General features: G+C 44.7%; 1 protein-coding gene across 1 annotated transcript in view; it reads right to left on the bottom strand.

The window, feature by feature from the left end:
- The window catches only part of KCNK1 (potassium two pore domain channel subfamily K member 1), a 39,560-nt gene extending 14,782 nt beyond the window's left edge, over window positions 1-24,778 (bottom strand). The window contains exon 1 of the mRNA XM_045537016.1: window positions 24,322-24,778. Coding sequence (XP_045392972.1) covers window positions 24,322-24,676 — 355 coding nt within the window. The 5' untranslated portion in view covers window positions 24,677-24,778. The remainder of the gene's footprint in view (window positions 1-24,321) is intronic.
- Window positions 24,779-26,170: the final 1,392 nt, after the last annotated feature.

Genomic DNA, 26,170 nt, shown 5'->3' with positions numbered 1-26,170 from the left:
CAGGCTTTTCTCCTAATGTGCCCATCCCCCACCCACCTGTCCAGCCTCACTGTCTGCCCGGGCTGGGATCAGAGAACCGGGACATGGTCTCAGAACATCCACTTCCCTTTCACGCTGGCATGAGTTTTCCCAGGCTGCTCCCGTTCATCTTTCTGACCTGTCCCCAAGCCCCAGGGGTCAGTCTCTGCTCATGCTCTGCAGCAGGAAGGAGCAGCAGGGCAGGAAGCATGATGGGACCCTGCCACGTTGAGCCGCGACACCAACACCAGCAACTGCTCACCATCAGAACTTGCAGTGTGAGAACATTTACATGTCCCTCCCATAGATTTAAGCCACATAAGTTGGGATTTTTGTATGTTGTAGCTGAAAGCATTCTTAATTGGCATATGGCATATATTCTATTATAGTGATCAGATCATATGCTTCTCTAAGATACGAGCTGGCTGCTTACTGGCCCTGTATCCTATTCATCTCCTCGACTCTGAAAGCCTCGCATAGCCCCTGCACGGAGCAAGCCCAGCCTGTGAAACTTGAGAGAACTCCGAAGGCAGCACTTTGGCCAGGAGGTGGGTTCTGGCTGAAGATTCTTCACCACGACTCAGTTCCAGCAGTGAGGACACCTGGCTGGAACTGGACCCCACCCCTGACTTTCAGAATGTCCTTAGACAAGTCTTCTGGCCAGTCCAGGCCTCAGTTTACTTCTCCATAAAACTTATCCTCCCGAAATGAACTCACTGTGTTCTAAGAGAGATGCCAATTTAGACAAGGCTGGTTTTGGAATTTCCAGCTACTCGTGGCTGGGCAGCCTCATGCATCGCCCGCCCCTGAGGAAGGCAGGGCCCTGATCTTTATTCCCTCCACATTTTACCGGAAAACCACTTCTTCTGGAGCAATCTACAAGAGTAGTTACTTACTTAAGACACTAAAAATACCTACGTAAAATGTCACCAAATTTCCATGATGGGGAAATTAGTTCACATGACAAGAAAATAACTTTTGAAGTCAATTCATTTGATCGTTAGCAGCTAACTCTACTTAATGACTTCCAAGTTTGCTTTATCTTTCAATGGAGATGAAATTAGAATATAATGAGTCTGATGAATTCAAGCTCATCAGTAGGTCAAAAGCCAGGTTAGGTTTCCTGAGAGTCCCTCAGAGCTCAGCACTAAGGCCAATTACCCCTTCAATACTTCACCTGCCCACTGGGCAATAAGCGATCTAACCGATCTTGGCATTAAGCCCAACACCAACATTGCATAATTGACATTTCTTCTGAGTGTTTCCACGCCTTTTGGAAATGATCCGTGGTGCAAAAAAAGTGATTTTTTTATCAGAAGAGTATATTTCCAATTTACTCAAATGTTACCAAAACTGTTTAACTCTTCAAACCAGGATTATTTGGTCCTCTCAGCACAGCTTCCCACACACTGGGTGGCAGGGTGGGGTTGGAGGGATTGCAGTCTCTATCATTTGGAGAAGAGAATTTTCTCCTTAGACCTCTTTTTGGATAGAAAACTTATAGTCCCCTTTGCAAACCTTTATTTCAAAAATGAGAAGATTGAAGTAATGGCCGAAATTCCACCTCCAGCCTGTTCAATTTTTAATCACTCTCTTTTCCTTTCATCCCAATGGCCCAGGCTCCCAGCTGCCCGGGGCATGAAGGCATGAAGGAGGAAGAGCCCCACAGAGGAGTCCCACCAAAAATTTTTGACCTGCATGTGTAAGAGGGAACGAACATTGAGTGTTGCTTTCAGGAAGGAGTCCTCAGGATAAAAGTCAGGAGGCATAAAACCCAAACCAGCAAACATACAAACAACCATAATGCCAAGTTCACGAGATGACCACTTGCCCCAAAGTTGTTTTTTAAAAATAACTGAATAGCTTAAAAAGCCTTGATTCTCTTCCCTATCTCAGTGGGAAAGACAGTCGAGTATTTGACACAAACACACAAAGAATGTCCGAGGCTTTGTCAGACATTAAGTTTCTTCTAGTTTATTCCCGGCAGATAAATGAGAAGGGAACTTGGAAATGAAGAGGAAGATGTCTCTTAATAGGAGAAATGGATTCAACTAGGCAACACCAAAGTCAGAAAATCAACCCTTTTTCTGTTTAGCCAAAAAACACAGGAATACATTTTGGGTTCTGAAGGTCAGGTCCCGACGACGTATCTATTTATCAAACACTTTGAAATGCCGCAGATTCTTCAAAGAAACATAGGACCAGATCCATGCTCAGGTTTTATGAAAAATATAGCTGTGGAATCAAAAAGCAAAGAACATTTAAAAATGCAAAACAGCATATTACTAGGGGCTAAAGGTATAGTTAAAAAAAATACGCTATAAAAGAAAGAGGAGGGCAAACACTGTGTGCAGTCAATATTACCCCCTTCTTTGGACTTGGTCCTGATTTAGGAGCATAGGAGTGAAAAACACAAGTCCTGTATAATCACCTTTTTATCCGGTGCATCAGGATTGGAGCTCACCAATCATAGGTAGATACACATACATGGGTTCACCAACGTGGACAGAAAACTTCCAACAACTTTAGCCCGACAGAACTAATCATCACTAGGCTTAGTTTTTATTTTCCCAAACAGTGAGTGTTATCATTTGTTTTTTTGGACAATTACCCCGAGGGAGCAGGAAAAATGTATCTGGCATTTCCGGATGTGCACACCACCCCATTGAGCCAAACGTAGGCAGAACAAGCTGCTTAGTAGCATCACATGAATTCCACCCCTTCTAAAAATATTACTTTCTGGCATAAAACACTTTCCTGAGCCTGGCTCCACTTAGTCACTGAGCCCATGGATGCAGAGCTGGTGTATTTATCACACGCTGTGTGTCCCCAGCTGGCTCCCCGCAGCCCTGCACCTGTGCAATATGGTGGCTCTGCCCAAAAAGGGCGGCCACCAGGGCAGTCTCCTACAGGAGAGGCCCGGAGGCTGGCGGTCACCAAGGCCATCGCTGCTTTGCAGCCTCCACAATCTATCAACACTTTACAAAACTGCCACAGAGCAGAGTTACTCTGCAGTACCTCGGTCCAATCAGGCTGAGGAAAGGGAAATAATCTCACTTCTGCAAAACCCTCGTTTCTTGAGCTGATGATATCTTTTCTTTTTTGGGAATTGGTCATCAAAAAAACAAGGGGAAAAAAAGGAAAAGAGTCATTTTTCCTTCTTTTCCTAACCATCACACACTTGTCTGTGTGACCTCTGGAAAGAGCTACAGGTGGGCTCACTGTCCAGGGCAGGTGCCCCGGAGCAGCGTTAGAAGGGGCTCCCGGGGTCCCCGACTCTCAAGCATCTCATAGCAGACACTTATTTGACCTTGTTTTACCGCTTAAGACATGTAAGCTAACAGAGGTGAAAACCCACACCAGCATTTTACTAACTTTTAAATTAGTGCCCCCTTTTGGCTAAAACAACACAACAAAAAGAAATCTACCCTAGGAGTGGGGAGGGCCCTGCTTTTGCTGGGCAGGGGAGGGGATAACCTTGTGTCTTTTTTTCCTTTTCCCACAGCCAAGGACATTCAGTCAAGCATTCATTTCTCTAATTTGCATGATAAATAATAAATACAAAATACAATATTTAGCATTCAAACTACATATCTCTCTCCTTTCCCATGCCCGTTGAGAACTGGTAGTCTTACAGGCTTTAAATATTCAGTCCGATGAATAGAACCATTTGAAATATAAAATGAGTTTCTTGCTCCTCACATGATCGAACTGCATTTACTCTTAATCCAGAGGTTCCCAAAGCTACATTCCACTCTAACCAGTCCCTCGTGCCAAAGAGCAGAATTCCTGTTGTGTGGGTCACACACAGATGGAAATCTCATCCTGGGTCACATCCTTGGAAACACACCAGAGTCAGGACAAAAGCTCTCGAAAAGTTGGTAATTCTGTCTTTTAGGAGAAGATAAACTTGCATTGCTAAACGGAAATTTGCTATTTGAAGGAGCTAAGAGTCTAGCTTGAAAGAAATTGATGATGAAAATTGGGAGATGGGCAGAAAAATTGGTTATGTTTACTGGTGAGTTTTAAAAAGTTCTTTCATGTCAAACTTCCTCACTGAGGAAATGGAAGCCAACAGAAAAGGTTCCCACAAGAACCCACCAGCTCTCCTCCTGGGCGTGGGGTCGCAGCCCATTCATCTGCCCAGGACACAGCCCCCGAGTCTGCCCTCTCTCCATAACTGCTTCTACTCCTCCAACAAAAACCATGCCCTTCTCCGGATCCTCCACACTTCCCTGCCAGCTGCCGCCCATGTTTCGGTCCCCATTTGCGACACAGTGCCTGCCTCCTGCCTTCAATTTCCTCTCCTCTCATGTCCTCCAGGATCTAGCTCAGATGGAGCCTTTGCACCCACCAACCCCACTGACCGTGCCATTGCTGAGTCCAACGGCCAGTTCTCAGCCTGCCCCTTATTAACCATCAGGGGTGCCTAACACAGCTGTTTACCTCCCTGAAACACCTCTCTCGTGATCCCTTGACCTCCAGGCCACAGCAGTCACCTGGTCATCCTATGACACCACTGATCACCACCCAATCTCCTCATCCGGTTCCTCCCCTTTCTGACCTCTAATGCATGGGAGCCCAGACCCGCACATGCAAAACCACCTCCCCAGTATCTGCACTCGGCAGTCACACGGGCACCTAAAGGCAACACATGCACAGCAGAATTCCTGGGTCCTCTTCACCACGTCCCAAGCTGCTTCTACCAGGGTTTACCTCCTTGCAGGCACCGGCAATTCCATTGCACTGCTGCTCAAGCCAAACCCTGCAGTCATGCTTGTTTCTTCTTGTTCTCTCTCACTCATGTCCAATCCATCAGCAAATCCTATTGCTTCTATTGTTAAACAATCCAGAACCCACCAATTCTCACGATCCCCCAGTCCACTGCTGTCGTCCAACCCACTGGGATGGCTCTGATGATCACAGTAATCGCTTTCCAGCTGGTCACCCTGGTCTGCCCCAGCTCCCCACACTCTACTCTCCAAATGGCAGTCACAGCTACGAAAACAAGTCACACTGTGTGACCCCTCTGCTTCAAATCCTCCAGAGCTCTCTGCCTCCCTCTCTCACAATAAAACCTAATGTCCTTATGATGCCCCACAAAGTCCTACATGATCTGACCTCTTACCTCTCTGACCTCATCTGCTACCCGTCCCCCCACTGGTTGTTCAGCTCCAGCTTCGCCAGCCTCCTGCCACCCCCCCAGCCCAGGGCCTCTGCATGTGCTGCCTCCACGGCCTGGAACGGTCTTTCCTCAACTGTCCACGTGGCTGACGTACTCCCGACTTCAGATCACCCGCTCAGAGAAGCCCACCCAAGTCGCTTTATGTAAAATGCTCGTGTTCTCCTCTTTGCAAACCTTGTATCACCTTTCACTGCCTTATTTTATTTTTCCTTAGCACTTATTTTATGTAAAATAATTTACACTTTATTTTCTTACATTGATTATTGTCACTCTTCCCTTCTAGACTCTGTGTTCCATGGCAGGAATTTTAGTCTGTGTTGGCACATAGCAGGTGCCTCAAAGGCGTGTTATGCAAGTATGAATAAATGAATGAATGAATTTCACTTGGCAGAAGCAAATCTATAGCTTAGTCTTGAACAAAATACAAGTTATTGGTTTTGATGGCTCATTAACATGTTATTAACCAGATCGTATGTAAAGAAATATCACAATTTCAAATAAAAACTAGACAGTTGTGACGTCCTACTGGCTTAAACATTCCATTTTTATTCAACCATTGAAATGCATGGAAAGCAACAAAAATATAATGGTCTTGGAGCCAGATTCCAGGTTTCCTTTGGACAAGGGCTATATCTGCTGTTTATTATTATATTTCAAGCCTAGCAGAGACTGGCTCACAGTGGGAACTCAAATTTCGTGTGGCCTGAATGAACACTAAATATGGCTTTTATTTTATAGTTGAACATCATTATTTATTAAGCTGGAATACACCCTCAGCAATCCTCCCATCCAAGCAGACACATACACAAAATATTTATATGGAAAAGATTATAATTCTTCCATTCACAAATTGATAACGGCTATTAACAGAATATTCAAGTAGTTCCTAAAAAAGAAAAAGATGGGTATTTACCTACTTTAGCTAATATGAGAATTCCATTTTAAAGCATTGGCCTTATCAATGGATAGATTGCACTAGAGAACTGTTTATATGCAAACGTTCTTCCTTCTTTTGGAATTGGGCCAAGGTAGAAGGCTTGAGGACCAACGAAGGTTATAATATATCCATTTAACTTTGGAAAGAAACAATTATTTCTGCGATAAAGTGTTCTGTCTGCACATTTGTGTGCCTCAGCAGGACATACTGGCAAACTGAAAAAACTTCATCAGGCCTCTGTCTCTCCCCAGAGATGACCTTGGTTTTCCTTCAGCTTTTCATTAAGTGACTCTAAGGAAGCGTAAGTGCAAGATCATCACCAACAGAAATTTCCCTGGTGACCCTGATTACCAAAGAATAATGGGAGGCAAACAATCCCGAGAGCCCTGCTTTACTCATTACTCTCCCCTCAAACCTTGTCGACTCCCTCCCTGACCCCCCGAGACCCTCTAAGCACTTGGGTTTGAGTCCTGACACTGCCATTTCCAGCTGCTTTGCCTTAAACAGGACATTTACACTTTCCAGCCTCAGATTTCACATCTATCAAACAGGGATAATTAAGGTGTACCCTGCTACCCACACACTCATGATCTAACTATCAAAGGAAGGGATGTCCAAGAGCAGCACCAATGTGTAAATATTCTTATTGTGTGTGTCTATTTCTTACTGTCCCCTTCTTATCATATTCACCGTCATTTCAGAGCACCTGTCCTTGCAATTTCTTGCACCCTGTGAATAATAAATGAATAAACAGAACCGTTGCTTTGTTGTGGACCTATGACTATGTTGACTCCCAATTCCTTATCCTAAAGGCTGCAATGACCATCCCCAACCCCCACCATCAATGCAGCGTAGTGTTTTCTTCCTAAATCCTGTACTTTTTTGTATCCCCTCTTCTTTATACTCTTCCCCTTCAACTCCAAACAACACAAAAAACTATCTCCTCGAAAAACAAAACACACAGAATTTTAGACACTGGAAACTACCGAAACTTCTCTCCTTTTCAGACTGTCCCTAAACACTAAATAGATTTAATATTTCACAGGGTTCCAGTCAAGATTTTACACAAATTAGCACCACAATTTTGTTTTCCTATGGAGATAGTCCCATTTAAAGATAGGACTGCAAATTCCATCTTACAAAATTAGCAGCTTACGGAGTGTAACAAAGTCAAATATTCTTAGATTCAAGGATATTTCTTGAATCCTGCAGAAAACCAAACATTAAGTTCATTGGCCTATCAACATTTCCCTAGCATATTATGTTAATCTAGCCTTATTTTAACGTCCTGACCTACATGAAAATGCCCTGCAGAAGAACTCTATCATATAGACTCTAATGGAGCTTTCTTCTAAAAATGTTAAATTTTTTTTTTTTTACATACTTTGTTTCATACCCGTCAGGCAGAGTCAAATGACAAATACATCTCTGATATGGGGCAGATTTCTGAGGGTCACAAAAGGAATCAGTATAGCTTATAACCTCCCTTCCTTTCCACACCATCTTCCTCCAGGATCTCACGGCTATTTTCCTAAGATTCGCTCTCTAGCAATCAACACAGTTTTCACTGAAATGGCACACAGAATCAAACTCAAGTCAACAAACACTAATCCAGCCTTTGTAAAGGCCAAGGAGGAAGCTTTGGTCTAGAGCTACAGGCAGATATGAGACACTGGGAAAACACGTCACAAGACATTTCTGGGATTAGAGAAGATGCTCTGCTCACTAACGTTGTTACATGAAAAGACTGCTCTGCTCACTAACGTTGTTACATGAAAAGACTGCCTACGAGATGGGAAGCTCCCAGGACAAAGCTCAGAGAGCTGGCCTGCCCAGGGAATCCACTGAGGAAGAACAGGTGCAGGACAAAGAAAGCAAAGTTGTGGGTCAGGAAGTTGCACACTGGGCTCCTTCTGCAAAGAGGCACAAAACCCCCATCGTCAGAAAGAGCGAGTGGGACCAGCATAAGCACCAAGGAAGTGAAGGGCGAAGAAGTCACGTCCAGTGCCCGGCACACAGCATGTGGTCCGCATGCGGTGGTCATTACTGGATTCACTGAACCACATCTCCTGGTGAGGTCCAAACAACAAAAAGAGGACGAACCACTGCCAGGAGAGTCAGCAGTAGTGTCTACACCGAATCTTGACAAGGACTGCTGGCAGTTAAAAAAAAAAAAAAAGAAAATGAAATCCAGTCCTGGTAGGGTTATGAAAAAAATGAACACTTGAGGTTCATTAGTCCATTAATTGACCTTATCATCCTACCTGATCAAAATCACTAATAAAACAGTCTCCTTGCTATATTGGGTAATTTGGTTGCTTGCGTGTCAAAACTTATTAGCTTCAAATTAGAGCTCATAATTTCAGAGGGGAAAAAAAAAACAGTGGAAAACGGGGCAACTATGTCCATGTTAAATTGAATTCATGCAGAACCTATCATCAAAGAAATCATTAACTTAGACAGCAGCCCTTGGGAATAAAGCGAGAGAACTGCCGGGGCTGAGTGGTCAGAGCACGTATTAACCCAAGCTAAGAAGCTCTTCAGCCAAATGTCCCATTCTCACTTAGCAGAAGACAAAGCAATGTTTTCCTGTTCCAAGGAGCACAGCAGCATGCGTGTGGTCAGGGTTAAGGGTACACTTTGCCACGGCATCTTTGAGCAGATGCTGTCCAGCCAGCTTTCAGGGCTATGGCCAGGTTGAGATTAGAGACATCTGTTGGGACTAGCACAGAGATTCCCTCTGCCTGAGCCAAAGGGGACTAACCTACAAGACAGTCTCAGTTGCTGAAGTTTCTGGGTAACACTTTCCCCTACACCCCCATTTTTTCTTGACTCTTTTTCATTTCAGAGTATTACGGGGGTACAACGTTTTGGTTACACAAATAGCTTTTGCACTGCACGACAAGTGTGCCCATCCCCCAGACAGTGCGCACTGCATCCGTTAGGTGTGGATTTAGCCATCCCCTCCCCCGTCCCACCTGGCCGACATAAACCATCCTCATATAGCCATCTGATCTTTGACAAAGCAGATAAAAACATACACTAGGGAAAAGAATCCTTATTCAATAAATGGTGCTGGGAAAACTGGATAGCCACACGTAGAAGACTGAAACACAATCTGCACCTCTCACCTCTCACAAAAATCAACTCACAGTGGATAACAGACTTAAACCTAAGGCATGAAACAATAAAAATTCTAGAAGAAAACATTGGAAAAACTCTTATAGACATTGGATAGGCAAAGAATTTGTGAAGAAGATCCCAAAAGCAATCACAGCATCAACAAAAATAAATAAATGGGACCTGATCAAATTAAAAAGCTTCTGCACAGCCAAAGAAACTATCAGTAGAGTGAATAGACATCCTACAGAATGGGAGAAAATATTTGCATGCTATACATCTGGTAAAGGGCTGATAACTAGAATCTATACAGAACTCAGGAAAATCAGCAAGAAAAAATCAAACAACCCCATTAGAAAGTGAGCGAAGGACATGAACAGAAATTTTTCAAAAGAAGGTAGACTAATGGCCAAGAAACAGATGAAAAAATGCTCAACGTCTCTAACCATCAGGGAAATGCAAATCAAAACCACAATGAAATATCACCTAACTCCAGTGAGAATGGCTTTTATCAACAAGCCCCCAAACAACAAATGTTGAAGTGGATGCGGAGAGATGAGGAACATTCATGCACTGCTGGGGGGACTGCAAACTAGTGCAACCTATCTCTGCATGTGATGGGAACTGGAGAATTATCTGCTTGGGGGAAAAGCAGAACCTATCAGCATTTAACGGGACCAAGCATAGGAACATGCCTAATGTGTGAGAACAGTGAGCATGTTTCCTTAGGAACACATAGCTAAATTCTAAATTGTAGCCCAGCCTCATTTCACAGACAGGAAATGAGGGGAAGATGGAAAAACTCCAAAACAAATGAATTGTCTCACTGTGTATCCTAAAACTTGTCACCTTTTTAGACATGCAAAGTAGAAATGTTGAGTGAAGGTGACTTTATTGCACTCTTAGAAGGCAGACTGGCTTTCAGAACCATCGTTGTCTACGGGCAAGGAGAAATCCAATTAGATTAATGGGAGCTCACCTACTGCATAGGCTCCTCAAGGTACCAGGGCACAAGCTAGAATGAACATTTTCTGCATTCGAGCTGATAACGGCTGGGCTTAAAATCCCGTCGTTAAAGAGAAGCATAATGAAGCGGGCCTAATTAAACTCTGTGCCTTGAAGCAGTGATTCTCATCCTTTTCCCCCACAGATAAACAAACATTAGCTGTTCAGTGAGCGGCACCCCCTCATGGGCGTACCCTGATGTTGTCAGAATCCCAACTTGGTGGCAAAGGGAGACAGCCTATTTGAGTTAGTAATTCCCAGGTAGGTAGAAGTAAAATAGACTGTTGATGAGACATAATTATCACAGGCAAAGGTAAAGCACGATCTTTTGTTTGCCTTTTCACAAAAGCGTATTAGAATGGAAGTGAGGGCACCATCTACTCTAATTGGTTTTAAGTTAAGTCTTCTGCAAACACCAATTTGCAGCAACTGTGTATCAAGTTTCCATGGTGCTGGCTCCTACAGCCCTGAGAGTCCACATGACCAATGGGACCTGGAGACAGAGCACGTCTGACAGCGATATTTATCAGACTGGATCCTCAGATGTCAGATGACCGATCATTAAGAGATTCTAAAGTCTGATCGACCTTGCTTTGCCCTTCAAACATTCCCACGGATCTATGGGACACACATCTTGAATTCACGGCTTTCGAATAGAGTAGCAAGAAGGAAAACAAGATTTCGCGAGTGTTAACAAAAATTCACATCTGATGAGGACGAAAACAGAATGAAAGATCTGTCCTAAAGCGATGCCTTTTCCTCAAAGGATTTATGAGTTTTTGTAAGTAGTTCTGCCATCCCAGCTTCCCTGTGAAGTAAGAATGATCTTGTAATACCGGGTGCCCTTGAGCAAAAATTAAAGTACTAAGAGATTAAACGGAAGCCAGACATCCTTAATCTGAGTTTAATGCAGTAAGAAAATATCTTGCACAATTACAAAATGCAAAGAACTGTACCCATAATACCTACGCTTCTTTTAAAGATGAAAGAAAAGTGAAGCCTTATTAAGTTACAATTCAGTAACTCAGGAACTGAACTGATGTTAAGGTTTTACAAAAAATAATTTACCTAAAGCCAGTTAATAGTATAAGCATGATCAGAAGGACTATTCTGCCTAGACCTTTTCAAAACTTTCTAGAAGTCCCCATTTGTAATTAACTGACCTGCTAATGACAAGTACCGTCTTATTGCTACAGACAAGTACCGTCCTATTGCTACAGCCTTGAGCGCTCACTCACCACCTCATGGCTGAATCCATGAGAATTCTGGGTGGCAGAACCAGCTCCCCAGAGCCCCCCTCTCCATCCCTCAGAAGCACACCCCAAGTCTGGAGTCTGGCCAACCCACAGAAGTGTGGGGAGCTGAAAATGCACACAGCTGGGGGTTGTTCCCTTCTATAGTCCCTGCCACACACCCACTCAGAGAGCAGTTACACTCCTACACGCAGCAACAACTTTGCTACGCACCCAGGCCCCAAGTCCAGTCCGGGTAGTGAAATTCTCAGTGTGGTAGCCTAGGACCTCATTCCACTGTGTCCCAAGGCCTACGAGCTCCCATTTATGTACACGTAGGGCCTGTCTATGAGAAGCTCTGCCCACAGCTGTTCCAAAGCATCCCTATGACTGTTTATCTTCATATCCTGGTGCTCCTTCGGTCAATGCTAGCTCTTCTTCGATGCAAGCCACCTCGTGTTTGCAGGACTGCAAAAGCCTCGAAGCTCCAGCCTTCCCTGACTCCAGCCTTCCCTGTTTTAAGCCAGTCTGCAGGCCAGTCTATTTGTCATAGTGAGGGAGCAGGAGCCTGCATTGGCTCCCTATGGCCTACCGAGTCAAGTGCCAACTCTGCTTCCCACACCCCATCTAACCTTACCCCTTCAGGAAGCTTCTCTGACCCCTTCAGCCCCACCCATCTCTGCCTCAGAATCCTACAGACGTTACCGGCAGTTAGGTCTCTACATCCCATACAGCTCTCGGAGGGTTTTGTGTTTCCGTTGAGTCTCCCCGGCTGGCTGTGGGCTTTTTTGACATCAGTGACTTTCCCATTATGGTGTATTATGCCTCCCCACACGCTGGGCACAGAGAAGTGACATACTCAGTAAATACCCCACGGACCCAGGATCACAGGACGTTAGAGCCAGAAGAGGACCTTAGTCGGCCCTTTCGCTGTATCGATGAAGCAACTGAGCTCTGGAGCAATCACCAGTGACTTTCTGTGACGGTGACTCGTCGGCCCCATCCCTGGTTCAGCGTTTTCACACCTCCTATTACTTGGTCTAGGTGGGGTCCTGTGGTATACGTGAATACAAACATTTTCCCTAAAAATAATTCGTGATTCTCACTTTTCAATACATTAGGTTGGACTTGATGGTGTTAATTGAGTCGAATAATGGCGCTGATGACAACTGACCCAACGCGATGCCCCGAGCCGGTCAGGGCTGCGAGGGAGCGATTGCTCCTCTGAGACGCTGTGGCCACTGGCCGGCCACGCGTGGGGACTGCGACACCAAACAGAGACAAGAAGTTCCGCACACACGTGCTCCACCAGCCCTGGGTCAACACGACACAAACACAAAGCCACGCGCACACCGTGCTTCTGAGTGAAGCGAAAAATCTCAACGGGCAAGTTCAGGTGCCAAATAGTATTAATAATATGTCATTTTAGCCTCCTTCCCACCAGAGTTGCTAAAAGAGCACATGTAGCTTTAGGTCATGTCCCATAAACTATTAACAGACATTTGGTTTTTTTGTCCCTTTTCTCTACTTTAAAAAAAAATTTACGTTTCTTTTTCTTTCTTCTCATCTTTGCTGGCTGGATTTTTAAGCATCAGCTGCTTTGTGGCAGCAGGGAGGGTGAGAGGGGGGAGCAGCAGATGACAGATTGCGGATCTGCACGACAGCGCTCTCCCCTGCTGTTTGTGGGTGTGAAACTGCAGGGACCATCCCCGCCTGCCCACCCTCCCGCCCCCCGCTGCGAGGTGCATCTGCTGGAGCCGGGCTGTGGGCGACAGAACTGTGGGCGACAGAAAGTTCTTTGAGATGGCTCGTGCTGGATCGTGGGGGTGGCAGGTGGGCAGTGGCGCAGGGCTGCTCTGCCCCGCTCGGAGTTTCTGAGTGTGACAGGGAGATAGCTCGGGTTCGGAACAGCCTCCCCTGTCCCTTAATCAACATGAGCCACCTAACCGTGGTCTTTAAATAATTGAGTGCTTTGGTAACCAGCACTCAAACACTTGAAGAATTTTAGTTAGATGAATGTGTTAACCTTTTTATTCTAGTTTAAAACATTTCACTTTCCCTCTTGTTATTCACAAGCTTGGATTACATCAAAAATACAGTATTTGAGAAAAGAAGATGTTTAGATCGCCAACAAGAAGCAGGAAGCTGTATTTATACTAATAGGATCATTTCAAAGGGTAAATCAGCAATATGGAAGAAATGAAAATCAGTAAGGCATTTTTCTGAGAGGCACGTGATAATTTTCCCATCTGTAAAAACTGGCAATGTGTTTATTTGAAGCTTATATATTCTTAAATAGTTTAGATCTCTTGTGGGTAAAGAAAGGTGTTTGTCTTATTGATATTTACTTCCTGAAAACAGAAACCACCTAGATTCATTCCTTGGTAACTTTAATATCAGCTCCTCCTAAAATGTACTAAAGATATTTATTTATTTATTGTTGTTCTTTGAGCTATATAAAATACAATTTTTTTGTTAAACTGTTATATAAAGTGCTAAATATAATACCGTTAAATTTAAGAAAATACAAAGCAAATACTTCTCAGCTTTGAGCTTTTTTTTTTTCCCAGTTTTCCACACAGACTTATGTAATATTAAATTAGAAAACAATGTTACAGTTCAGATACGCTTTCTTAGCCTGGAAGTGTTTACAACTGTTGTTAAATGTATTCATTGCATGGAGACTCAGCCCACAGAATCCACATTCTCGGTCTGAAATACCTCTTCTTTCCGCTTTACTTATTGACATTCTATTTTTCCTTCAAGGTCAAAATCAGATATCACCCCTCAAAAGCCTTCTTCAGCCTCTGCAGTCAGACAATGGATGCGTGTAATATGACATCATGGCCCGCTGAACAAACCAAAGGCACTGTCGCCTACACACCAAGTGTGGCCCTCACGACACCCCGTTACAGTTGAGTGCGTGTCTAACATGGATCCCCCCAGACACCCAACAGTGATCTCAAGTTCAACAGGCCCACGATTGGGCTTGAGACCCTCCATCCAAAATCTGCTCCCTCTGTCTGTGAAGAGACACCCCATGATGCCAGGGGCTCATGCCAATAACCCTGGGGTCGTTCTTGACAACCCTTTCTCTTATCCATCATATCCAACCCATCAGCAAACCTGTTCTGCCACCAATATGGATCCAGAATCTGACCACTTCTCACCACCCGCTTCCACCACCCAGCTCTGAGCCACCGACAGGTCCCATCTGGGTCACTGGAACACCCTCCTGTCACATCTCAGCCTGGGCCTGGCCCTCCTACACCAGCCAGAATGGACGAAATGTGTTAGAATAATCAGATCACATCTCCCCTTTGCTCAGAATTCCCCAGTGCTTTCCACATCGCTCAGACAAGAGCTAGACGCTCTGCGATGTTCCAGGACACCCTATAGCATCCACTGCCCCCGTTTTTTTCACCCCACCACACCCTTACTCAGCTCCAGCCACACAGCTTTCCAGCTGCACCTACAACACGAGTCTCTGTTCTAGAACTCAGCTCCCCGGATAACTGCATAACGCACTCCCGCCTCCTCCAACTCTTCACTCAAATGCCATATTCTCAGGACGGCCTTCATGGACAACGTCGTCCAAGACTGCAGTCCTGGGCTCCACCCCGCTCCCAAGCACACAAACCTCACACTCTCTCTCTCCTCTGCTCCCTGTGCTTCTCCCCAGTGTTTGGTGCCATCGAACATTCTCTACCTTCCACTAAGTCATCTCCTTGGTTATGTTGGGGCTCAGACAACAGTTCCCCAAAATGAAGCCCTCCCCGGCAGCTCTCTCTGACCCTCTGCCTTTCATTCTCCCCGAAGCTAGCCATAAAAACTAGAATCCTTCTTCCCCAAAGCAGGTCATAGAAACCAGAATCCCTTTCCCCAAAGCCCGTCATAAAACCCAAAAATACTACTCTCACTTTCCCCCTGCCTTTCTGTGTAACACTGATCAAAGAAACTATCTCACCTAGCTGGTTTGACTGTAGGTCATAAGACCTCCAATTCCAGAGAGGGTCCTGCCCCACACCCAGAGGGAAGGAAGGCTGCACAGAGAAGGATTGCTGCTAGAAGAATCTAGACAGACAGGCCTTGCTGGGTTTCCCCACTCAGTCTACTGGCATTAGACCACATTCTTTGTGTCCATTGGTATTTCTACACGGTTGTCCATCTTTGTTGAACCCAAGCATAAATATGAACCGTTTCCCCTATATCTCTGAGTCTGCATTCTGAAGGCTCCCGTGTCACTATGATCAAATAAATTTGTATGACTTTTCTCCTAGTAATTTGCCTTTTTCGGTTGAAGTTCAGTGAACCTTTAGAGGGTGAAGGAGAAGTTTTCCCTTGGCCCCTATAGCTGTCTCTCTCTCCCCCCACTAGACTGACAAATCTGGGAGGGCCTGAATCGTTGCTTCTGTTCCCTAACACACCCCTAAGTGCCCAGAGTCGTACCTGGTCAGCCCAAGCACCCAGCAGGTGCTCTGTGAGGACCGAATGGCTCTCTTGTCTTTAGATTACTTAGGGCCCTACACTGAGTACATAGGAGGCTCTCGCTGTTTTTATTTTTAAATAGAAAACTTTACTGGCAAAAATTAAAATACCAAAATAAATCGCGATATCATTGTTTTTATATGAGTAAGTTCAAAAGTCATTTCAGCAGTTGGGGCCTGTTTCCTCATCAAGACAATGAAATTACACCTAAGGTCTCTTGTAAAGGAGTAACATTTCTAGAACCTTCCTTTTTCGGAAAAGGAGAGAGATTCAGGTATGAGACGAAACGTACCTCAAATTGCTGTTTTGGAGAGTGAGGCCATGACAGGTGTTGTGGGAGCCAGGTGCCCGGTGAGGCCAAGGTGTTAGGAGGACCCACGGGAGAAGGAGCAGTAAGAAACAGGGAGGGCCTGGGAAGGCAGAACCTGAGTAGAACCTGCTTTTTCTAAGTCACCACAAGTCCTGTGCGTGCCTGGCTCCGTGCACATTTAGACTAACACTGTCCTTCAGACAGTACTGCAGACCAAACGATGAAAACAGTGTCTGAATAAGCCTTAAGAGGCATCAGTAAAGCTGAGAGGAGAGGAGGCTGAAGCATCAACTTGAGTGAACAGCTTAACTCAGGTCACGAAGGCCCCTTAGCATCAATAAGGGACAAGCATTACAATCAGAGCCTCACTGACCACACTCAGAGAAATCAAAACTGACATGTTTCATTCTTTCAAAATCCCTTAGAGGCATTCTACATGGGACTGTTTTATATATATATATATATATATATATATATATATATATACCTGTATAGTTTTAGGTTTAACTTCTTCGTTAAAAATTTTTTTCTTCTTTTTTTTAACTGACATTGACATGCAATAATTGTACATATTCATGGGGCACATAGTGATGTTTCAATACATACAATATAGGCTGAGCAGATAAGAGTAATTAGCATATCCATCATCTCCAACATTTATCATTTCTTTGTGTTGGGAACATTGAGTATCCTCCTCTTAGCTATCTGACACTATGTATGACTGTTAACTATACTCATCCTACAGCAGAGAACACTAGAACTTAGTCCTCCTATCTTGCTGTGATTTTGTAACCTTTAACTCATCTCTATCCCTCCCTTCTGCCTGCCCCTCCCAGCCTCCAGGTATCTTCTCTTCTGCTTTTCACTTCCATGAGATCAACTTTCTTTAGCTTCCATGTTTATATAAGTGAGAACATGCAGTATTTAATTTTCTGTGCCCGGCTTTCTGTCCTCTGAATCCACCAGCCATGATTCTATAGACTCCACATTACTGGGTCTCTCGTCCCCTGAGAGATTTCCAGCTAAAACCCTTTGCCAGATACATATAACCAAATCTCCGGACGTGGCGGAGGGACAGGCTTTTATTTCACTGAGCAAGTCAGTCCCAGTCAGAGGAACGAATGCAAAAAGTTAGACTCTGATCTGGGATCAAGCAGAGACAGTAGCAAATGAAAAACACTGCCAATGTCTAACATAAGCCAATTCATCTCGTCAGTGTAACAACTGGCTGTGTTTCACAAATTAAACCAGGGGAACATGAACACTGCTAGAAAATGTAATAACAGATAAGCCCTGCCAGTGCGATTCAAGCTCGGGGAGACAATTGTGCAGTCCTTCCAGGTGTACAAATGCTACACACCCAAATCCCCCTTCTCTTCCTTCCTCCCTTCTGACCTGGGATCAGGGCTAGAACCCTGCAGTGCGCTGCTGACAGAGAGTGGCCACCAATTCTGAGGACTATGCAAAGAAGAAGGAACAAAGAAAGTTGGAGCACACTAAGTCCAGGAGATAGAGGGGTCAGGAGAGCTAAGAAAATCCCCCCAAAGTTGTGTGCTTTCCAACAGAGAGCCTGCACCTCCTACCAGGAACAAGCAACACGAACACGGCAGTCAGTGGAGATGTTACAAACCACAGTATTTCATGGATTGGGCTATAATTGGGATCAAATGATGTCTCTTGAGAATAAAATCTAGCACAGTGCAGCTCTGTGTCAAAGACGGTGTGTGATGCAGATGGTATTTCTGCCCCTGAAACCAACCTTGTAGTAAGTTGAACCATATAGAATTGTCATTTTTGTGGGTCAAAACAATTATGTGTCGCCAATTCACATGCTCCAAAATTACATTACTCTTCTACTCTACAGACAATAGACAAGCTCCTACACAGCAATAGTGCAACGCCTTGTCCTGAAGGCACTAAAGTTCCCATTAGGTCATTGATCCAATCGACCATTCTATTCTTGATAGGATGTACAGTTATGTCATAAAAGTCAAGTCACAGCCATTTATAGTTATAATGTAGCAGCGTCTTCCAGGTGCTACAAGATAGGCATAGATAACAGCAAGTTCATCCTTAAAAAAAAAAAAAAAAAAAAAACCCTTCAAAATACTAAAGAACTGATATGTTTTATAGACAGGTCTGAGTTTATATATTTAAACACTAAATATCTGTTCTCTTTGAGCTTTATTGGGTGGAAATGTTTCTAGAATTTATAATATTATACACTTCTCTGCCTTCTTAAATTGAAGCATGATGAAGTATTTTTCTTAATGATTCAAGGACAACAATTACTATACTGCGCTCTAAAACAATAATGCCCTATTCAGGCATAGGAATCTGTTGCAAGAGTAAAGACTTAAAGATTCTGCTTCTTGTCCTCCACTATTTGTTTTTTGTGCAAATAATATTAGTTAGTTAGTGCTGCCATAACAAAATACCACAGACTGGGTGGCTTAAACAATAGAAATTTATCTTCAAAGTTCAGAATGGGAGCTAGAAGTCCAAGTTCAAGGTGTCTGCAGGTTTCATTTCTTCTGAAGCCTCTGTCTTGGCTTGCAGATGACCACCTTCTCGCTATGCCCTCATTTTAACTTAATCACCCCTTTAAAGATGTCACCTCCAAATACAGTCACATTCTGAGATCATATAAATTTGTGGGAGAAAATTCCAGCCCATAACAAGCTCCTATGCCCAGATGCTATGCAAAGCCCAGGCTCCTAGATATACATGGGTTCAAATTAAGGCCATGTCACTTTTGGCTTTGTGACCCAGGTAAAGAAGTCGTTCAACCTAAATTTCAGTTTCATCCTCTATGAAGTGAGGATAATGATACCTCAATCTCACTAGTTTCTTGTAATGCATAGAAGACAATACAGGTAAACATTGCCTGGTACATCATGCAAAGTGCTCAATAAATGTGTTATTTTTAAATATCATTTTAGTATTGGGATATTTAAACTATTTGTGTCTTCACAACTTATCACTTATGTTTGCCTGTAGCTGCGCCTTTTCTACTTTAATCTGTCATGGGCTCAAAAATCAGATAATTATGGAATTAAATAAAAAGACTCAAAATCGAGACCAAAGGCTCTCTTTTAAATAAATAGTACACACTTCAGAGCTTGGGATTTCAGATCTCTCTTCTGGCTGATAGGGTGCTTGTTTATCTTTGTTATTCTTACTATTCCAGATGTAATATAGAATCTGTTGCACGTTTTAGGTAAGATAATCACAACGTGAAGTGTGGCTTTGTCACTGGTAAAGGGGAAAAAAGGCAGTGTCATAAATGTGACCACAGACTAGTGACATTAGAAATAAACAACCATTTGTTTTGGAAGTGGTCAGTGGTAGAGATGCCTAATTTACTTGACTTTGTGTATCCCTTGAAACAACAGCACAGAGAAGTCTGAGAAGCTGAATTATCTTATACAGAGTTTGCCAAACGGAAGTGAAGCATTAAGAACTACTCTCAGCGTTCCTTCCAAGTATCCTCGTGAAGCAGAGATCAACACACTTTTCCTGTAAAGGATCAGATAGTAAATATTTTAGGTGTTGTGGCCATATGGTTTCTGTTTACTCAACTCCGCCAAGGTAGCCGGAAAGCAGTCATAAATGATATGTAAACAAGTAGGTGTGGCTGCACACCAATAAAACTCTCTGTGTGGACAATGAAATTTGATTTTCATAAAACTTTCATGCGTCAGGAAATGCTATTTTTCTTTTGATTTTTTTCTCAACCATTTGAAAATATAAAAGCCATTCTGAGCTCAGGCAGCACAAAAACAGGTGGTGAGCCAGATTAGGCCCAGAAGCTGGAGTTTTTTCACCCTGTTCTGTTCTAAAAGGTCAACCTCTATTTGTTGATGGTAACAACACATTCCTCCTTCTGAAAACAATTTGAAAATTAAGGATCAATCCAGCACCCCTATTACCTCATCCCACTTGCTCTTTTTTGAAAACTACCAATGCTGGTGGTATAGTAGCTCCCTACCTGACTTAATTAAAACAAGCCCAATTAAGTTCCTTTACTGGACATTTTACATGAGAGTTTCAAATTATAACTTCATAAACATGAGGCAGCATCTTGACTAGAGGCACTTTGGCTCCAAAGGACAAGAATAGGGACTGAGCTGTCATGTGGATCTCACATTTACAAAGCAGCAAAAGATACTGACAGCTTTATACTGCATGAATACAAAAATTATATTTTTACCAAGCATTCATCATCATGATATGGCCTTGCTTAGGGGGATGAATGAAGAAGCAAACTTACAGTAAACCAATACCACAAAATGTTCTTAAGAATGAATGACATTGCCCGAAGTTTTAGATAATACTAAAGATAAGTTCAATAAGAATTATTTGTTACTCCCTAAGTATCACCTAGACATTATTTCTTCAATCCTTGGGGGGAAAAAAATCACAGTATAAAAGGTGTGTGATAAATACTACAAGTCTATAATACTTCCTCTTACTTTTATACAACTCCTCCTTCTGAAAAGCTCAAAAGTACATTGCATTCTTTCTTCCATTCGCATAAGATTCCTATGTAGATGTTGCTATATCTTTTTTAATCAAAGGTGATGGAGTTTAGGACATGGTCCTCCAAAATATGACACTTTGGCATTTGAGAAAACAGCAGAAGCTGGAAGGTCATTCTCACCTTCCCCCTTCACTTTTCTCCTGAAGCAGGCCATAAAAGAATTCTCTGCCCTTCCTGGAAGATCCTCATTCCAGGGGAGGCCATCCTACACCTGGAGAAAAGAAAAGACCTAATCTTTGAAGACAGAGAGATGCCAAGAAGAATCCAAACAAACAGGCCTTGCTAAGTTCCCCCAGTTTATTACCTTTAGATCATACCCTTTTGTCCTCCAATCATACTCCTGCATGACCATAAAATGACCCAGGTCTCCCTGTTTCTTTGGATCTTCCTTTCTGAAGGCTCCTGTGTCATGTAAAACTTAATTAGATAAATGTGTATGTTTTTTCCTCCTTAGTCTGCCTTTTATTTATAGGTGCTTCAGCAATGAACCTTACAATAGGTGGGAAATCTTTTCTTCCCTACAAAGAGGAAGTAAAGAGATGTTAAAATTGTTTGCTGGAGATAATTCAGGTGCTTCAGCAATGAACCTTACAATAAATAGGTGGGAAATCTTTTCTTCCCTACAAGGGGAAGTAAAGAGATGTTAAAATTGTTTGCTGGAAATAATTCACGGAGTCCTTGGCAGAAGAGAGAATGAGGAGAACATTGCTGAATTACTAACCTAAGCCTTCTTCCAAATAGACCATGAAGAGGTTACCCAGTTCCTTCCAGAAATGGAAGCCTTCTGGGATGAGAAGATTCTGACATAAATGCACTCATGGCCCTGTATTGCAATGGTGACTACCAAGAACACCATCTTTGTAAAGACCATCATTATCATTCTGGACAAGTCCAGGATTGACCGTACTGATGAACCGTGTGACAATTATTTCAGTGATTTGCCATCAACAGGGCCAGAAGAGTTTTGTGTGTGTTCTTTTTTTTTTTTAAAAAAAAAAAAAAAAAAAAAAAGCACAGCATGTCTAATATCCACCTGAAAGAGAAGCAATTCCAATTCATTTGAGTTGTCTGGTACTTTTCCAGAAAATATTTTCCTAGTAATAAAGTGTACCAAATTTACTCTAAAAATCGTCTGATCTTCTGCCACAAAATCAGTGTTTTGAGACCATAAGGAACATCAAATGTCAAAAATGCAACAGTACAAAACCAATAGGAGAGTATCTTTGATTTGGAATAGTTTTATTTATAACAAGAATTCATTGATCTGCTAATTTTACAAATCAAGAGGCACCTTTTTCATTTACTTTATCCTTAAGTGCCCCTTGCACTGATTTCCTAAATGAACTCTTGTTTTGCATGAATACAGACTTTCTTAGGAACTACAATGCAATCTGAATACCAATAAAAAGACATCTAACCCAACTCCACCTCCTTTTTTTAAACAAGACCTGAAACTTTTCCTAATTAAAAAAACGGAGTTTATATATCTTGACTAGACAAGTATTTCCCAGGTCTCTGTCTAGTTAAGATACAAATTAATTTGGGGCATTTAATTAGATATGTGCAATGCTAACATTATACATGAGCTTCATCAGTGATGGAAACCCTACCCAGGAAGAGCAAACCTGTTCTTTTTCTCGTAACACTGTTCTTATCTCTGTTCTAGCTTTGAAACCATTAGTAAGAAAATGCTAAACGCTATCATTCTTCAAAATGTTTACCCAACACTGTGACCCAGTTGTAAACTTTCTGTAATGCAGTGGAAACACTTCTGCAGAGAATGAACGACTCTCAATCTAGCACAAACATACTCCAAACGAAAGGCACAGTGCCTTCTAAGAGATGTGAGGAAGAGAGAGCTAGGTCAAGACAATGGAGGCAGTGGCTGTGCAAATAAAAATTAATGAGTAGTGTTGGCAGAGGAGCAGACATTCTTTGGAAAGTGTGGTAACAGGTCTGTCTTGTTTAGGGATACATTTAACACAGTTTTTAAAATATCACAATCCAAGCTTGAATTCTACTTCTATGTATTGCAGGGTGAATTACTACCTGTGTAGTAATTCATCTCAGACTTTTGAATAATTGTTTTCTGTGATGTACCTTGAACAATGTATGATTACTCATTACAAGGTAATCATACAAAGTAATGAGTAATCAACTACGTATTATCCAAAGGGGATTATGAACAAATAAACCCTGGGAGGTGGAGAGGGGGTGGGAACATGTTGGAGTCACAGGAGGGGAAGTTGATTCCAGGAAAGGTTGGAGGTAGGGGGGTTACAAAGTGTCCCTGGCAGGGAAATCACAAGGCCAGGACAACACTGGTAATTAAGAGGAAGAAGTGTGTGACCTTGTGCAGGCCAAGACGGATTGTTTCAAAAATTGCATCTCATAGATAAAAAGAAGGGACTGTGCTGAACACTCTTTGAGATTCTTTCCAGTATCCAAACACCAGTTTATGTCTCCATCCAGGGAAAGGCCCCCACCAGCTCCAGCTGGGAAAGTTCCTCCTTCATTCCTCAGATCCAGCACAGCCCCGGAGCCCTGGCACATGCGCTTGGCCTCCACCTTCACCTAAGGACACCCCTCCCTTGCTGAGAGCCCCGAGGGTGAGCGGTGCAGGTAAGTGGCTCTTCGAAGTTTACGGGGAGCTCCGCACACCTTAAGTTGAAAGAACTGCTGCATCAAGGTGCCCCCATTTTGTCAGATCCTAAACACTCAGATGCTCCCTTTTCCTCTGCCCCCACTCCTCTTCCTACTCTGAAAAGAAACCGGATCGGCCTGCCCGCTCAGAGGTCACCTGCAAAGAGCAGAGTGATGTCACTCGGCTACCCCCCAAACTGCCTCCAAGGCACAAAAGAGCCGAAATATTTGTGCACGATCAAAAGAGAAGGCCCGGCCCGGAAGGTGACCCTTTCAAAGGTATCATTAGATTCTGCGGCCTCTGGGCCGGGGTCGGGAGGAAGGTTGCGCGCTCTCGGGGCGCGCGCCAGCTGCCACCGTCCCACTGCCTCGCCGCTCGGCAGCCAGGCTGCTACGGATTCCAACGCGACGGTTTGGTGCCGTAGAGTATCCCCAAAAAGGGACGCGGCAGGAGGAAGCCCCTGCAGGGTCCCAGGCCGAAGGGTTTAGGGAGCACTTTGCAAGAGTTGCGGGCGGCAACACCCAAGTCATCTTCACAGGGCCACCTCGCCGGCTTCCGGCTCCTGCCCTCCCCGGGTCACCGCGGGAGCCGCCCCGGGAGGAGCCCGGGCGCCGCGGTGGGGAGGGTCGGAGGGTCCCGGGGCGCAGCAGGGGGAGGCGGGGATGGCGAGAGGCGGGGGTGGGGTGCCAGGGTCGGAGGGTCCCGGGGCGCAGCAGGGGGAGGCGGGGATGGCGAGAGGCGGGGGTGGGGTGGCACGGTCGGAGGGTCCCGGGGCGCGGGGCGCGGGCCGGGGCGGGGGCCAGGCGGCCTGCGGGGCCGGGGCGGTGCGGGCCTCTTACCCGTGGTGGAGAGCACGGTGCTGGCGAAGAAGAGCGCGGAGGTGAAGTCCCAGTTCCAGTTGCCCGAGGCGTTGCTGAGCACCGACACGCCGTAGTTGCTGGCCTCCAGCACCCGGCCCAGGAACTGCTCGAGCTGCTGCTCCGACAGGCACTCGTGCTCCTCCAGGAAGCGCCGCTTCAGCTTGCGCAGCTCCTGGCGCAGCAGGTCCTCGTAGGGCAGCTCGACCGAGGAGAAGACCACGGCGCCGAAGACCAGGTAGAGCAGGTAGCCGAGCACCAGGAAGCCGAAGCACCAGGCCGAGCGGTGCCGCTCCACCAGGCGCACGCACGAGCTGCCGGCCAGGGACTGCAGCATCTTCGCCGCCAAAGCCAAAGCCAAGGCCAAGGCCAAGGCCGCCGCCGCCGCCGCAGACCGGCCGGAGCGCGGCCCGCCGCCCCCGCCCCGCTCGGCCCGCGCCCGCCCAGCGCCTCCGGGCACAGCCGGCTGCCTGCGATTGGCTCACCCGGGCGATGTTTCTCTTCCTTCTTTTCCTGTTTCCTTGCAATATAAAAAGCCCAGATGATGTGGCGCTGACGTGGTTGCCGGCTCAGGTAACCAAGAGAGTCAGCGGAGAGCGCGCGCAAACTTGGCCGGGGCCCGGGACGCGCCAGCCCTTCGCGCTGTCCCCAGGGGTGGCGCGGGGGCCGCCCGGTGGCGCGCAGACCCTAGCTTGGCCGCCGCGGCTCCTCTCGCTCCCTCCCCGGGTCCGGTGACCAAACCCGAGCGGACCGCGCGGTGCGGTGTGTGCGCGTCCGTGTCCGCGTGTCCGTGGGTGGGTGTGTGTCCCGCGCGCTTGAGTGTGGTGGCGCCACTTCTGGGCAGTGCGCTGGCTGGCAGAGCCCCCTGTCCGAGAGATACTTCTGTCTCCCCCGTATTTCCTCGTAATCAAAGCCAGCATTACAAAACAGCGAGCGCTGAAACACTTTCCTTCTCTGTCTCATTGGCTGGAGAGTTGAGCAATCTGGTGCCAGTGATGATGGCGAAAATACCAGAACCTGGGAGCCGAAGGCACCTTGGCTCAGGAAAGTCTGTTCCCTCCTGCCCACCCTCTCACAAGGGAAAGTCTGAGAAAGGTCCAATTTCTGAGCTCTACTTCTTTCTCTAAAACGTGACCTTAGGTTTTATAATGAAGAATTGTCCCGATGTGTCAATTACCAGAAGAAACTGAGCTTCCCCAGGTGTTTCTTTTTAGGGCGACAAAAATGTTGACAAGGGGTTGGTGAGCTGCCTTATTGTGGCTGAGAGTAAAAAGCGGTGTCCCCTCTCTGGAAAGGCGATGTGGCAATTTGTTTCAAGAGCCTTGACAAGAGTTTGTGTTCTAATTCAGTGATGTGTCCTAAGAAAAAGCAAGCAGGCAAATGTTTATATCCAAGGCTTCTCATAAATGGTATCTATGCATACATACATATGTTGTATAACATACTACATATGTATGTGAGATGTTTATATTTAGAGATATTTACGAAGTCGATGAAATAATGTAGAATCAGGAACAACCTAAATATTCCAAAATAGAAAATGGGTAAATAATTTATGGCGTCTCTACAGCATGGATACAGCCATTAAAGATGTGTTGAAGACTACTGAAGCCAAACTGTGTAGAATCTCAAATATGCAAAACATTTGTATTTTGTATTGTAAAATGGAACTATACCTACATAATTGATCTACTGCATGGAAATTAAAAACCAGCTCCTAGCAATTGTCTTTGGGTAGTAGCGGATGGAGTACGTAGGTGACTTTCATTTCTTGTACCTGTGTCTTATTTTTCAAATTTTCTACAGTAGACATTTTTGTAATCAGGAAAAA

The sequence above is a fragment of the Lemur catta genome, chromosome 25 (genome assembly GCF_020740605.2).
Source record: "Lemur catta isolate mLemCat1 chromosome 25, mLemCat1.pri, whole genome shotgun sequence".
In the NCBI taxonomy this organism is placed as follows: Eukaryota; Metazoa; Chordata; class Mammalia; order Primates; family Lemuridae; genus Lemur; species Lemur catta.
Note: the sequence above shows the minus strand (reverse complement) of the source record. Positions and strands in the feature narration are given on the sequence as shown.